Source organism: Homalodisca vitripennis, chromosome 6, assembly GCF_021130785.1.
Source record: "Homalodisca vitripennis isolate AUS2020 chromosome 6, UT_GWSS_2.1, whole genome shotgun sequence".
Lineage (NCBI taxonomy): Eukaryota > Metazoa > Arthropoda > Insecta > Hemiptera > Cicadellidae > Homalodisca > Homalodisca vitripennis.
The window spans coordinates 90369054-90386675 of record NC_060212.1 but is presented as its reverse complement, the minus strand read 5'-3'; the positions used below and the strand labels follow the sequence as shown (position 1 = coordinate 90386675).

General features: G+C 31.2%; 1 protein-coding gene across 1 annotated transcript in view; it reads right to left on the bottom strand.

The window, feature by feature from the left end:
• Nucleotides 1-12378: 12378 nt before the first annotated feature.
• The window catches only part of LOC124364547, a 45862-nt gene continuing 40618 nt past the window's right edge, over nucleotides 12379-17622 (bottom strand). The window contains exon 2 of the mRNA XM_046820107.1: nucleotides 12379-12672. Within this exon, the coding sequence (XP_046676063.1) occupies nucleotides 12410-12672 (263 nt within the window). The 3' untranslated portion in view covers nucleotides 12379-12409. The remainder of the gene's footprint in view (nucleotides 12673-17622) is intronic.

Below are 17622 nucleotides of genomic sequence, written 5' to 3'. Positions count from 1 at the left end.
CTTTACTAGCAGATAATTACAAAATCACTGAGTGTAAATTTACTTCCACTTGAGAATTGAGAGATTACCAAACAGTTTTGTGACAGTTGGTACGACTGTGTACAGCTGAATCCGTCTCTTATAGCTCAACAAATCTCCAAGTTGTTCTTTCATTTAACACTTTCTGAAAAAAATCAATTAATAATACAATTAATTGTTTCATATAAGATTTTTATCCCAGATTTTTATTTTTCCACTTATTTTCTTATTTGCTTAGCATAAATGCTTACCAATTTTACGTACCCTATACTTGCAACTGTGAATTGATACTCACAAGGTTTTAGTAGTGTCAGATGACTACAACTGCTGAGGAAAATGGGTTAAGAACAATTTAAGATTTGTAAACCTAATACTTATCCATAGACAACGAAGAGCTATACGTTATAACTTAATACGGAATCGAATCCAAACGTAAAACATGTTTATAATATTAAAAAAATCTAAATATTTTATAAACATTTTTGTATTGACCTTAATTGTATCAATACGTTTACAAATTTTTAATAGCACTCTAATAATGTTGTTTGGTCCGTCTATTTTGAATATAACTACACAAATTGGAATTAGATCCTTAAATAATATTCATAATGGGAGGGAAATAAAAAAACACTCTTTATCTTAGCAACAGCTGTCAGACCAAATGGTTTTTCAGCCACGAAATCTAACAATTTTATTAAATCTAACAATTATCCTAAAGCTTACTCTGTTGCTCTATTAAATATTGGTCAAGGAATAATATTTGTAGTAAATCTTTCAGTTATAACTAGTTATTCCTAAATGTGTGAAATACCTGTACAAGTGTTTAAAAAAGTGAGACAGTAAGAAAAAAGACGTAATGTTATAATATAGTATTATTATTATTGTTTTTACCAGTATGTATTATCAATATTTTAAGTTCTATGTCTAAAATCTATACTCCTTGGTATAATAATATATTTTAAATATGAAAGATTAGTCTTTTCCTTTATACGTGTTTTTTACCTCTGTCAGTCAAAGATATAATAATTTTTGTTACGCGCTTACTCTACGTAGATTACAAGAGGGGAAAGAATCGTCGAAGATTACAGATATATTTTCTAATGATTTTGCTCCTTTTTAAGCACGATGTGTTCAAAGTGTAACAAATATTTTCTCAGACGGGTTTTAGCAAACAGAGCGTGTTTCACAGTTTTATCCTTTTCATATTTTATGGGTCCGTAGTTCCTTATGATTTGGAAACGAAAATAGGCATACATTCGTCTGAAATATTACTTGTGTCTAAATTAACATTTGAACACAGTCGTAAACGGAAACTTTTGCATGAAAGAAGAATGAACAAACACAATGTTTGTTTCTACACAAGTTTATAACTATCAGGATTGGGACAAACGTCTATTAGCAAGCTAGGAGCACTAAATATGCGCAGCCATTAGGGTTATTTCGCAGAAACTGCCCGAAAAGGAAATTAAAATCGCCGTCGACCTGACTGGAGGTTGTAGTCTGGAGCTTAATGTCCATCTCTGCAGCCCTGTCGAAAATGGTAAACATCAGTTAATTTTAAGTCTTGATTTCGGTCTGTAAAGAATTACTCCTTTTACATTTATATTATGCCTAACTTATATGTAAAGAAATATTCGGAAGCAGACGAATTAAAAGATTTATATGACATTTCTCAGTTATGTATTTACAGAAGTGATTATATACACAATTTTAACACAACACGTTTATTTTTGAGTGCCCGTGGGGGTCATACATGAAAAGGGAAACTGGCTTTCTGTCACTACAATACTATATGAAAGAACGGTACAGTTTTGTTCATCGATGGAGAGAACAGTGATTGAGAAATATTTTTAGTACATTGTAATCTACAGTAATGATGTTTGGACAAAAGTGCAATGTGCAGGAAGAAAAATCGCAAAAAGGAAGTTCATTGACCAGAAAGTATAACGCAGATAAATAAAAATTTGGTAGGCATATTTACTAACTTAAATAACTACCTCGTAATATTTGGATGTTGTCAGTGTAGATGGAATAGTTTCCATTTTTCCTGCAGTAGGATGCCACATGTCAATCATTTTGTATGAATTGTCATTCACGCGACGTCATATTGCTTTACCCCTAATTACGTTAATATTTCCATTTTAAACCAATATCAAATAATGTATCATATATTGTACAATATAATGACAGTTTGTGCGATGAATGTAATCTTGATCTGAGATTTCAAGGAAAAGAGAGCCAACGTACATTTTTGAGGTAATGATATTTAGATTATCTGTGTGTGGTTTGTGTGGTTGGATTCCCGAAAAGAATCCAATATTCTGTGGGTCTACTGTAACGAGTAACCCCATGTTGTTACCAAGCTGTAGATTTTCCTTCCGCTGGAACTTGAATAGTACGAAAGTCATACGTATTTAAATAGTGTATGATCACAATTACCAAAAAATAGACTAATATTCATAGAAGAGCACATATTTTTTTCCACCAACATGCCTTAGAGCATCCATAGCTTCCAGCAAACTGAAACACTTATAGAGTACTAAGATATTGAAGTTATTTGATTTTTACCTTACTAAAATTATGATAAAAATTTAAAGAAAATTGGATATCCAGAATAATTACAATCCACAATCAGTTTCATTATGTTAGTTTTGTAGATTAAAGTAGGTGAGACACGCGAAGATAGCGCTAGGATAAAGAATGGAGATTACAATACTGCTCGTAATATTCGAACAAGCCGAAAGTCACATTTGTTTCTTAATGGCTTTACTTCTATTTTGATATTAAGTGACCCGAAGTTGAATGAACTGAGTTGTAGTGTACTCATTTGTACTCATTTCAATCTGTAGAACACTTTCTGCTTTTGTCTTCTTCCTCACCTTTTATTGATAAAATCTTCACAGAAAGGGAAATTATCCAATTTCTTGTAATTAAACAAAAATATTCCAAGGATACGTATATAAACAGTTTTAACACGTATCATACTTGGTTGAAAGCAAACGAGCATTAGTTTCATGTTCTACCTAACGTGAGATGTTCCTGGAAAGTAGATATTTGAGTATAAAAACTTCGTAGGAAGAACTTAAGACAAACGAATAAGTTTCAACTACATAACGTTTACAAAAAGATGAGGACAGTGACGAGTCAATGATGGTGCACTTTCACACCTCGTACTTTACTGATGACTAATAGAATCAGCTTTATTATTTATTGTGAGGGTGGCGTCCTTAGAGGTCTTAACAGGAGAGAGTACCGTCTGAAGTGCGATATACAATTTGATCGTGTATGCTGTGAATAACAGTTTAACCGATTGCACTGAACAAATTTAAATTGTAATTAAATTTATTTATTTTTCAAAGCGGCAGTATAAAATAGTCAGTGTATGATAAAAACTTCTGTTTCATTTGAATATGTAGTTGTAACCGATCAAAACTCCATATGGAAAGCGATATTTAGATGACAGGTGAATATTTTGTTCACATTAGCCACTATTAACTATGCCAAACTAACCCGCCTTTGAAACCACCGTCCCTTTGTACAGTTTGGTTGATATTTTGACACTGTTTCTCGCGTTACTAACCTGTAAATCATCAGGTCATTAACAAAATGGGATTTTAGTTTGATAAATTTTCTCCCTTTATGAAAAAACCTCTAATACGAAAATATTGATGATATCAATATGTTTTAATTGTTTTGATTAAATTGATTTGGTAGAAAAATTCCGTAATCTAAGGACATCTGTATTCCTATTGACAAGCCAAACTTACAGATATGGCAAGCTATTTATGTCTTGCTCGAATTGCTTGCTGTTATGACTTACTTGCAAATAAAATACCCACAAGCAAAAGATTAAATAACCATTGCTAATATATAAACTGACCAAATACACTGTAGTATTACACAGAGCCATGACTTTTCAAATATGAATGGAAAATTAAATATAAAAATTAATATAACTATACGACCTTATGAGGATTTACATCTGGCTGGTTTATACCTTACAGTTGAACCTACGTGTACCTATGTGTCACTTTCATCTAACAAACTCTATTGATTGCAAAGAGTTGTACATCTCAAATCTTAAATTTTGATATATTAGGGTGAAGGTGTTTGATGGATCAATCTACTTCAAAGGATGGCTACTGGAATGTGAGTATCTCTCTTAGGTTAAAGGCTTAAGAGGACTTAAGTGTAATGACCAGATTTCTCAGCGTCCTGAGTGAACAAAATAGCACGAAAACAAGAAAATCACGGAAGAATTATGTACCTTACTTTAATGTTTGCCAAATGATGTGATTGACTGTATTGTCACTTGTAAATATCACAGATCACAGCTGTTAACTGTTTTGTTAAAAATAATCAATAATATTGGGTCTTAGTAGGGTCAACACTAGCACAAGCACAATAATTGTTTTTGACCTATTTTGCTTGTTCTGCGTTTCTACCACACGGATTTATTGAAACATTTCGTTAGTACCTTAAAATAATGTTGAAATTTCATTTCACTAATATTTTTTCACATCTTGTAAGGTTATCATTACTTTTAAATTATGAATAAATCTTACACTTAATCTATACCCTAGAAAAAAATCGTCAAAGTAGATTGATAAATAAATTAAAGTTTAAAAACTTATTGATTTTGTCCTGCTATATTATCACTAGTCTTATTATTTAATATGGTGTAATATTCAATGAAATAAAAAGAAAGGTGTATAGCTAATTTTTAACATGAAATGTGTAACAGAAATGTGTAAAATTCGGTCTTCAGTAAAAGAAATTTAATGTTAACAGGATTAGGGTCTCGACCTATTAAATTACCAATATTGCATAAACCAATCTTAACCTCTAACTAGAGTATTGCAACTTTCATTGTAGCAAAGTAATGGACAATGAGACGAACTAAATCAGGACGTGGTATTTTAAATTAAAGCAGATGTCACTCTGAAACTTTAACTGCGAAACATTTTCTTCACAGATATAAAAAAAAACTAAACGTTTCCACTGTCACAAAAAAACTCGGCATTAGTGTTGTTATGGAGCTCTTTCGTAATCTTAGGTAAGTAATCTAAAAGGTCCTGTTTGCAATGTATAATTTTAAAAACACATTCAACTGATCAGGTTATGTTAATTTCCAGTGGCCGGTGCCTGCTCGTTTAAACGGGCATACATCCGGACTGTAAAGTGCAGTATTGTACTCGTACAGGAAGGAGGCAAGGCTTGACAATTATTAGCATTGCCAAGGTTTAATGGAGCTTTACGTATTTAGTCAAGATATGAAATAATAAACATCGAAGTAATTAATTTCTCACAAAGCAGAAATACTTCTTCAAATACACCCACCTTATTCTAAGTATACCTTATGACCAGTAAGTAAATTGGTAGTACAACAATCCTTATATAGACACGTATAAAAAACCCACTTTACTTATTCATATTAGAGCTTCTGAAAAAGTGAAGGGATTCACCTCATGGAATTTTGAGGAAGGCCCTCAAAATAACATCTTCTACAAGACAAAAGAAAAGTAGCAATGGATTTTACACAACATCCCACGAAATAAACTTAAAATCTTTTTGCCTTTCTATTGAAACTTCAACTGGGCATATATAACAGGTAGGGTTTAGTAATGCCACACCACTCGTTTCGCCTAACATTCATCGCTAAGTTTGCATGCAAAAAAGTGATTACTTATTTCAACAGGCTCCATGTTTTACTACTATGCCCCATCTTAAATGCCCCAAAGGTAAATGCTTAATTTGTTTATAATTTTAGTTATCCTCCTATGTTAACGTTACTATCATTATTAAATATAAAAACTACCTTAAATGTTATTCGCTAACCCTTGGCCAAATTTAACTGAGTGTGATGCACCATTATCGAATTAATGTTATGAAACATAACGCTGAATGCTAAATTTAAAATCCGTAGTTATTGTCTTTCTCGAGGTATCGTGCCCATATATACAGCACACAGAAACAATGAAATGACTAATAGGCTTTGCTTCACAAAAAATATAATCATATATTATCGAAAATTTGATAATTCTCAATAGACATTATGAATGGAATTGACATGATGGCTCCTGAGGCAGTGTCTTTGTAACATCTAGAGATGCAATATGAAGGTAACTGAACTTTAATAAGCTTCTTACAGTGTGATCGTGATAATTTTCAGCATACTTATTAATTGTCAAAGGAAACTATTAAGCCCACATCTTGAAAGCTGAGTAACCAAAATTTTTATATATCTGACATCTGATAAAATATAAACATTTAAATTTTATATACCAATGTGTTGCCTAGTAAAATATACTAAATTGAAGTACAACCACAGGTATTCTTTAATTACAAACAGTTTCACATTTTGAAGAGCTCTTTCTGTTTCCTGCAGTCAGTGATTTTGATACGACTAAAGTTGTCCAGAATTACAGTTTATTTTATTGTGTAGTAGTTTTGCAAGATCAGTGTTTTACAATCTACCACTGGGAATATAAAAAAATCAATTTTTTATTTAAACTTGGGCAACCATATGTATGGCTAGGAGCCGGTACATCACTAGCCACAAATGTCGAGATCCTGGGGTGCAAGGGCAATTCAATAGATCTAGTCTACTGCGGGAGATGACTGTTGGTGGGTTTTTTTACCTATGATTCAAAGGTTCTTGCTAGCCTAGACGTCAGTGTGTGCCAAGCCTTGACTGCTTTGACTGGAGATGCTGGTTCAGAGCTGGGTTCTACTTCTTTAGAGGGGACATGGCTTGAGATTAGTGCCGTAAATTATTTCTCATGGATCTCGATAGAAGGAGGCCCCTACCACCAAACTTACCCATTAGGAATATCCTGTCACTCCTCAAAACAGCGCAAAGGTCCTTATATGAAAAGTTGCAATTTATAAGCTTCTTGTCCTAAGAGAACAAAAAAAAGAATGATTTGTTTCGTAACACGTTAGCCATACTTAATTGGAGTAAATTTTTACCCTTTCAAATAATTGTAGAGCCAAATATATACTCTAATCCACATTAAAAACTTGAAATGCGTTATTAATATTCATATGCACTTAATGAAAACAGTTTAATTTGACATCAATTTCATTTATTTCTTAAGTGTGAGGGAAACAAACAGAAGTTGTACGATGTAATTTTGAGGGTTTCAGTTTATTCCTGTCGGAGACTTCAACACCCGGTGCCAGAACGTCGTTTGTATTTCGATGATTTTTCTTCTTGGGTACATAGTCTAAAGATCTCTGGCAGAGATTTAAATGTTGATAAACCGGATTTGTAGAGTGGTTTTTATTGATAGAAACATCTTCAATAACGACCGGAAATATTCTTAAGGTTTTGAGGTTTTCATTTTTCCCATTGCAGTTGTATTCAAGGCCGCTCCTCTGTAGAGTCATAACAGCTTCTGTTTCTGTAACAAAATTAATTTACTAATGTTAATATACGCATTCTTCAACATAAAAATGATATTATTACTGCATTTTCCGATTGGAAAATAACCAAACTGCTTCATTAGGTAATACTTTAAGTTAGTTTATACTTTACCGATTGTTTAGCAAAATTAAATTTCAGACAATTTGCATTTTAATTTAAATTATTAAAATCTTCTAAATATAATTGTAATTAACTATCAAACGGAAATAAACACATAAACACGTTTTAAGGAACTAATTTAAGTATCACAGTTGAAAACTTTATTCGCTCACACCGATATGTTTGGTAAAAATCTAACGATAACTAGAACTAAAACTTGCATTTTAAATATTTTGTGGACCTACAATAGATGTAATGCAGTAGGACTCAGTCCATGAAGAATATTTGTAAGTGTTATATAATCAGTGGTGTTATGTTGATTTCAAACAAAATGAGATTAATTAGGTTAAAAATGACAGAGAAATCCCACATACTCTGGGAGAAATCCCAAATCTTAGGGGAAAATCCCTGTGCTCAATAATCGGTTGTGCAAACGGAGTATCGGTTTCATGTTCTACATAACGTGAGATGTTCCCGGAAAATATATATTTGAGGATAAATATTTTGTCAGGAAATCTAAAGAAAAAGAACGAGTTTCAACTACATAACGTTTACGAAAAGATGAGGACAGTGACGAGTCAATAATGGTGCACTTAGCACTTTCCTACTTTACTGATGACTAATAGAATCAGCTATCACAGGCATTTATTGTGAGTCTGGCGTCCTTAGAGGTCTTAACAGGAGAGAGTACCGTGTGAAGTGCGATATACAATTTGATCGTGTATGCTGTGAAGAAAAGTTTATCCGATGGCACTGAACAAATTTTAATTGTAATTAAATTTATGTATCTCTCAAAGCGACAGTAAAGAGTCAATGAAATGAAACAACTTCTGTTTCATTTGAATATGTATTATTATCTGTTTGAGAGTATGGTCATGTTTTCTAGAAATAATTATAAAGTCTTTGTTGTAATCGATCAAAACTCCATATGGAAAGCGATATTCAGATGACAGGTAAATACTTCGTTCACATTAACCGCGATTAACTATGTCAAACTAACCCGCCGTTAAAACCACCGTCCCTTTTGTACAGTTTGGTTGATATTGTGACTCTGTTTCTCGCGTTACTAACCTGTAAATCATCAGGTCATTAACAAAATGGCATTTTGGTTTGATAAACTGTCCCCCTTTATGAAAAACCTCTAATACGAAAATATTAATGATATCAATTATTTTTAATTGTTTTGATTAAATTCATTTGGTAGAAAAATTCCGTAAATCTAAGGAATATCTGTATTCGTATTGACAAGCCAAACTTACAAATATGGCAAGCTATTTATGTCTTGTTCGAATTGCTTGCTGTTATGACTTTACCTTGCAAATAAAATACCCACAAGCAAAAGATTAAATAACCATTGCTAATATATAAAACTGACCAATTACGCTGTAGTATTACACAGAGTCCTGACTTTTCAAATATGAATGGAAAATTAAATATAAAAGTAATATAACTATATGACCTTAGGAGGATTTACATCTGGCTGGTTTATATCGTACAGTAAACCTATTACACAGAGTCATGACTTCAAATATGAATGGGAAAATTAAATATAAAAAACAATATAACTATACGACCTTAGGAGGATTTACATCTGGCTGGTTTTATATCGTACAGTAAACCTATTACACAGAGTCATCACTTCAAATATGAATGGAAAATTAAATATAAAAAACAATATAACTATACGACCTTAGGAGGTTTTACATCTGGCTGGTTTATACCTTACAGTTGAACCTACGTGTACCTAAGTGTAACTTTCATCTAACAAACTCTATTGATTGCAAAGAGTTGTACATCTCAAATCTAAAATTTTGATACATTAGGGTGAAGGTGTTTGATGGATCAATCTACTTCAAAGGATGGCTACTGGAATGTGAGTAGCTCTCTTAGGTTAAAGGCTTAAGAGGACTTAAGTGTAATGACAGATTTCTCAGCGTCCTGAGTGAACAAAATAGCACGAAACAAGAAAATCACGGAAGAATTATGTACCTTACTTTAATGTTTGCCAAATGATGTGATTGACTGTATTGTCACTTGTAAATATCACAGATCACAGCTGTTAACTGTTTTGTTAAAAATAATCAATAACTATCGGGTCTTAGTAGGGTCAACACTAGCACAAGCATAATAATTGTTTTTGACCTATTTTGCTTGTTCTGCGTTTCTACCACACGGATTATTGAAACATTTAGTTAGTACCTTAAAATAATGTTGAAATTTCATTTCACTAATATTTTTCACATCTTGTAAGGTTATCATTACTTTAAATTATGAATAAATCTTACACTTAATCTATACCCTAGAAAAAATCGTCGAAGTAGATTGATAAATAAATTAAAGTTTAAAACTTATTGATTTTGTCCTGCTATATTATCACTAGTCTTATTATTTAATATGGTGTAATATTCAATGAAATAAAAGAAAGGTGTATAGCTAATTTTTAACATGAAATGTGTAACAGAAATGTGTAAAATCCGTCTTCAGTAAAAGAAATTTAATGTTAACAGGATTAGGGTCTCGACCTATTAAATTACCAATATTGCATAAACCAATCTTAACCTCCAAATAACTAGAGTATTGCAACTTTCATTGTAGCAAAGCAATGGACAATGAGACGAACTAAATCAGGACCTGGTATTTTAAATTAAAGCAGATGTCACTCTGAAACTTTAACTGCGAAACATTTTCTTCACAGATATAAAAAAAAACTAAACGTTTCCACTGTCACAAATTATTCGGCATTAGTCTTGTTATGGAGCTCTTTCGTAATCTTAGGTAAGTAATGTAAAAGGTCCTGTTTGCAATGTATAATTTTAAAAACACATTCAACTGATCAGGTTATGTTAATTTCCAGTGGCCGGTGCCTGCTCGTTTAAACGGGCACACATCCGGACTGTAAAGTGCAGTATTGTACTCGTATAGGAAGGAGGCAAGGCTTGACAATTATTAGCATTGCCAAGGTTTAATGGAGCTTTACGTATTTAGTCAAGATATGAAATAATAAACATCGAAGTAATTAATTTCTCACAAGCAGAAATACTTCAAATAAACCCACCTTATTCTAAGTATACCTTATGACCAGTAAGTAAATTGGTAGTAAACAATCCTTATATAGACACGTATAAAAAACCCACTTTACTTATTCATATTAGAGCTTCTGAAAAAGTGAAGGGATTCACCTCATGGAATTTTGAGGAAGGCCCTCAAAATAACATCTTCTACAAGACAAAAGAAAAGTAGACAATGGATTTTACACAACATCCCACGAAATAAACTTAAAATCTTTTTGCCTTTCTATTGAAACTTCAACTGGGCATATATAAAAGGTAGGGTTTAGTAATGCCACACCACTCGTTTCGCCTAACATTCATCGCTAAGTTTGCATGCAAAAAAGTGATTACTTATTTCAACAGGCTCCATGTTTTACTACTATGCCCCATCTTAAATGCCCCAAAGTAATGCTTAATTTGTTTATAATTTTAGTTATCCTCCTATGTTAACGTTACTATCATTATTAAATATAAAACTACCTTAAAATTTTATTCGCTAACCCTTGGCCAAATTTAATTGAGTGTGATGCACCATTATCGAATTAATGTTATGAACATAACGCTGAATGCTAAATTTAAAATCCGTAGGTATTGTCTTTCTCGAGGTATCGTGCCCATATATACAGCACACAGAAACAATGAAATGACTAATAGGCTTTGCTTCACAAAAAATAATCATATATTATCGAAAATTTGGTAATTCTCAATAGACATTATGAATGGAATTGACATGATGGCTCGTGAGGCAGTGTCTTTGTAACATCTAGAGATGCAATATGAAGGTAACTGAACTTTAATAAGCTTCTTACAGTGTGATCGTGATAATTTTCAGCATACTTATTAATTGTCAAATGAAACTATTAAGCCCACATCTTGAAAGCTGAGTAACCAAAATTTTTATAACTCTGACTTCTGATAAAATATAAACATTTAATTTTTATATACCAATGTGTTGCCTAGTAAAATATCCTAAATTGAAGTACAACCACAGGTATTCTTTAATTACAACAGTTTCACATTTTGAAGAGCTCTTTCTGTTTCCTGCAGTCAGTGATGTTGATACGACTAAAGTTGTCCAGAATTACAGTTTATTTTATTTTGTACTAGTTTGCAAGATCAGTGTTTTACAATCTACCACTGGGAATATAAAAAATCAATTTTTTATTTAAACTTGGGCAACCATATGTATGTCTAGGAGCCGGTACATCACTAGCCACAAATGTCGAGATCCTGGGGTGCAAGGGCAATTCAATAGATCTAGTCTACTGCGGGAGATGACTGTTGGAGGTGGTGGGGTTTTTTTACCTACGATTCAAAGGTTCTTGCTAGCCTAGACGTCAGTGTGTGCCATGCCTTGACTGCTTTGACTGGAGATGCTGGTTCAGAGCTGGGTTCTCCTTCTTTAGAGGGGACATGGCTTGAGATTAGTGCCGTAAATTATTCCTCATGGATCTCGATAGAAGGAGGCCCCTACCACCAAACCTACCCATTAGGAATATCCTGTCACTCCTCAAACAGCGCAAAGGTCCTTATATGAAAAGTTGCAATTTATAAGCTTCTTGTCCTAAGAGAACAAAAAAAAAAAGAATGATTTGTTTCGTAACACGTTAGCCATACATAATTGGAGTAAATTTTTACCCTTTCAAATATATTGTAGAGCCAAATATATACTCTAATCCACATTAACAACTTGAAATGCGTTATTAATATTCATATGCACTTAATGAAAACAGTTTAATTTGACATCAATTTCATTTATTTCTTAAGTGTGAGGGAAACAAACAGAAGTTGTAACGATGTAATTTTGAGGGTTTCAGTTTATTCCTGTCGGAGACTTCAACACCCGGTGCCAGTACGTCGTTTGTATTTCGATGATTTTTCTTCTTGGGTACACATAGTCTAAAGATCTCTGGCAGAGATTTAAGTGTCTGATAAACCGGAACTGTAGAGTGGTTTTATTGATAGAAACATCTTCAATAACGACCGGAAATATTCTTAAGGTTTTGAGGTTTTCATTTTTCCCATTGCAGTTGTATTCAAGGCCGCTCCTCTGTAGAGTCATGACAGCTTCTGTTTCTGTAACAAAATTAATTGACTAATGTTAATATACGCATTCTTCAACATAAAAATGATATTATTACTGCATTTCCGATTGGAAAATAACCAAACTGCTTCATTAGGTAATACTTTAAGTTAGTTTATACTTTACCGATTGTTTAGCAAAATGAAATTTCAGACAATTTGCATTTTAATTTAAATTATTAAAATCTTCTAAATATAATTGTAATTAACTATCAAACTGAAATAAACACATACACACGTTTTAAGGAACTAATTTAAGTAGCACAGTGAAAACTTTATTTCGCTCACACCGATATGTTTGGTAAAAATCTAACGATAACTAGAACTAAAACTTGCATTTAAATATTTTGTGGACCTACAATAGATGTAATGCAGTAGGACTCAGTCCATGAAGAATATTTGTAAGTGTTATATAATCAGTGGTGTTATGTTGATTTCAAACAAAATGAGATTAATTAGGTTAAAAATGACAGAGAAATCCCACATACTCTGGGAGAAATCCCACATCTTAGGGGAAAATCCCTGTACTCAATAATCGGCTTGGCAAAAAATAAGACACGCCACCAAATCGGGGCGTATAAATCATTACACCTAAATTTCCCAGACTGGGTGAGCCTCGGTAAATCGTTGGCACTCATCTATTACACAAGTATTATAAGAATTTTCATGACATGAAACTTTAGAACATCCGGTCCCATTTTAAAACGAACGTCTAGGCTGCGTGGTAAAATTTAATTAATAAGACATATGTTCATTTATTATTGAGATTAATCAGCTGTATTTAAAAATAAATTAAAATATTTGTTAATGTTTAGTTTAGTGTCCAAGGTACAAGAAATTAATAAAATGTCAAGAATTAACATCGTTTTTGTTTCAGGTAATGTAAAAACTAAATTAAAAATACTATGATAAGTAGTTATTGAGCAGATTTACCCAATTATTTGAGGCGATTAGACATAGTTTGATATTAGAAAGTTGAAAAAAACGTGTTGAAGGCAGTATAGTAGAATAAACTTTGATTATAATCAATTAAAGTTTAAATCAAATTTAAATCGAAAGGTTTCTAAAAATGTGGTCCCCATTTCTTTGTATTCAGTTAGAAGTGGTTTTTGTAGACATAAGGATCAAATTATTATATTTTTCAGTATTTAGAATTTCTTAAAATTTTATATTGACGTTATAATGAACCCATATTGTATAGCCTATAAAAAAATATTACCGACCTCATTCTAACTTTTCTATCGCTATATACGATGGCCAATACCTGCGATATTAAACTATGTTTTTTCTAAAATTTAAATAGCTTTAAAAAGCTTAAGATAAATTAAAAATATGTTACTAACTTAAATTAAATGTAACTACTTAGTACTTCTAAATATGCGTTACTTTTGATCGTTGCTTCGGAGTAACAAAATAAAATGTTTTCTCACAATCATAATATCGCCAAATTTAATTTTTATTGATTGATAGTGGCTAACAAACACTCTTTATATGTACTGTTTAGTATCTGTATGAAGATTAGTTTGGATATCTTCGAAATTATGGCAGCTATCGCGTTCAACCATATTTTCTCAGTGTTACTGATTACTTCTCACAACATTCTACAACCGCTTGGTATTACAATAATACAATACCTTTTTCTCTTGTATACCTAACAACAGCCCATTGAAATGTAAAAAAGTACGAGTGAATATGGCTTTAACTAAAACTATTTGTACGTCGTAAAATATTTTTCATAAAAATATGTCACAAATCAAAACGACGCAACTTTATAGTTAGTAAATAAACAATTATACAGCTCTCGATACGTTTCCAATCCTTACAAGTCAGTATTACTGCCATGATTTTCATGCTTTTTTGACTACAACACGGCTTTTTTATGAAGGCACCTTTTGTGGACAGAATATAGTAGAATAATGTATTAACAAACTGAATCTAGTATAGTTTTACTTATTTTATATGTTTCTTTTCTCTTGGCAATGTATCATCCACCGTTGAATATACAAAAAATTATACTAACCACTTCTTTCCTTGATATCTCTACTCTGTTTAACAACTTTAGCTAGCTGAACACATTATTTTCAAATGTACCCTAAACTGTAATAACAGAAACCTGATTTAATTGTTTAACGATAACCTTATTTACCTCCACGAGGGTTCAATTCTGGCAAGTTTTACATATAATAAGTACAGCAAAAACCGATGTATAATTTTTATTTGACCCCATTATAAATTTTCAGAAGCTAAACGCTTCATAGCTAAACGCAAATTTCGAGATATTAGGATGCAAGAGTACATCGAAAGGTTTAGTTTATTGTGGGAGATTAATGTTCGCGTTCATGGGGCTATTTAAGTGCTAAGGTCTATACTAGCCTAGATATAAGGGCGTGCCACTCCCTACCTGCTTTGACTGAAAGAATGGTATAGAGCCTCCCTCCTGCTGCGTCTTCTTCATACGAGACATATCTGATTAACTTCCAAAATCTTTCCTCGCAGATCTTGAAAAGAGACGGCCCCTAGCCTCCACAGTACCCTTCCAGAATATTCTGTAATCCTGAAACAGCAAAAAAGTCCGTTATATACTAATAATATCTCATGATCATGCCTTAAAGGTAAAAAAGATTAATATCAAATATATTGACTTATATAAAGGAGATATAAATTAACTTTATACCAATAAAAGTCTAAAAGGATTTTTTGGTAACATATATTATTTATCTTACCTTACCTTATGTTAGTGTGGTAAAAAAGTTTAAGTGTAATTTTTTATTGCACTATTTGATTGTATGTTTCTCAATTCATTCATATTTTTTAATACTCCCCATTTACAATCCTTAACGATTCAATATTATTTATACGATTTCCAACATTTTATCCCTAACAGAATAAAAAAGGCCTATTATATATAGGTATTACAAAATAAATTAAATCTTGTGTTAAAATTCATTGTTTAAAACTTGATGATTACTTGAAAAAAATTTACATAATTACTCTCTCAGTATACAAAAAGATTGTAAAATTGTCAATTAAATTCTTAACCAGGAGTTTGATTTCACCTCCCTTTACACCAGGAGGTACAAACAGCATTTCACATTACAGAAATGATAATAAAATATTTAATTGAAAATTATAATATTAAATAATGGTTTAGGGTAAGTAGACTACTTATCTTTTCCTAAGACAAAATATTTTGAATGTACTAATTAAAAGAATATATAAATACCATATTAATACATGCATTACTCTATCTATTTACATTTAAGATATATAAAATACAATCCAATAAAATGGAAATAATTAAATAATTTTCACGTTATTAATCTGCAACAGAAGAATACTATCGTATCCATGTTTTATATATTCTACTATAAATTAAAACAAAATGGACAATATATGTTATAAATGTTTACGTTATTAATAAAAAATTAATACATTCTTTATCTTTGAGTTAGTTCATAGATATTTAGTTTAATTTTACAAACATATCACCTAGTAAAAAAGATTATTATCTGTATTATAAAGAATTTACAAAAATCATAAATTTACTTACCATAAGAAGTGTTATTAACGTACTTCTTTTACGTAATATATTTAAATGAAATCATATTTTTCTGGCTATCAAAGACATTATAAGGGTTTTCCATAATATCTCTTTTTATCATTAAATATATAAAAGATTTTATTCAAGTCATTTTACAAACCATACCTAGAACAGAGAAACATACACAAACCCGCAAATTTCATGTTTTATACCTTCCACTATAGATTAAAACAAAATGGACAATATATGTTATAAATGTTTACGTTGACGAATTAAATTACATTTAGACTTTAAATTACCAAATAATACTTTAAGTATAAATTGGAAAATTATAGTACTTATCTTTTTTGTTGCAATATAAGGTTACCGTTTACATTTGGATTAATATTATTAACCAGCAGAATAGTTATCCCCGCTCTCATATTTTGAAATTATCCACATTTCCATTTCTTCATAGTCAATAATAACTTGAAAATGTTAATTTCTTTAACCTGAAACTAAATAAAGACGAATGTATAGTTCAGAATCTATTGCACACCTTTTTTCTTATCCTCTTTTTCCTACAATCACCAGCCATTATAAAAATTATAAATATTATTAATGTTAGGCTAGTTCCTTGATATTTGTTTGAATCTTACCAACATACTACCTAATCAGAAAATTATTATGTATATTATACAAAAATAAACCACAAAATTATATTAAGTTACATAATATAATGTTATTAACGTACCTCCTTTCGTACCATGTTTACCTAAAATCATATTTATTGTGGCCATCATGAATGATCTTATTTGAAGTTTTCAAAATATCCACATTTCAATTCCTTAATATTCAATAATAACTGTAAATTGTCTTTAACCTGAAACTAAATAAAGACAAATGTGTAAGATATTTATTATTACAGTCAAGAATGTGTTGCACACTTATTTTCTTCTCCTATTTTCCCTACAAACACCAGCATTAAAAAAAAATTATAATATTATTCTTAACCTAGTTTCTAGATATTTGTTTTAATTTTACCAAAACCCCAACTAATCCTAAAAGATTATTATCTCTATTATAATATCATAAAGCACAAAATAATATTTACTTACCATAAATAGTGTTATTAACGTACCTCGTTTCGTTTTATGTTTACCTAAAGTCATATTTTTTGTGGCCATCAAAGGCATTATAAGGATTTTCAATAATATCTCTGTTTATCATTAAATATAAAACATAATTGTATTCAAGTCATTTTATAAACCATACCTAGAACAGAGAAACATTCAGATACCTGCAAATTCCATATTTTATACCTTCCACTATATATTACAACAAAATGTACAATATGTGTTATAAATGTTTACGTTGACGAATTTAATTACATTTAGAGTTTAAACTACAAACAATTATTTTAA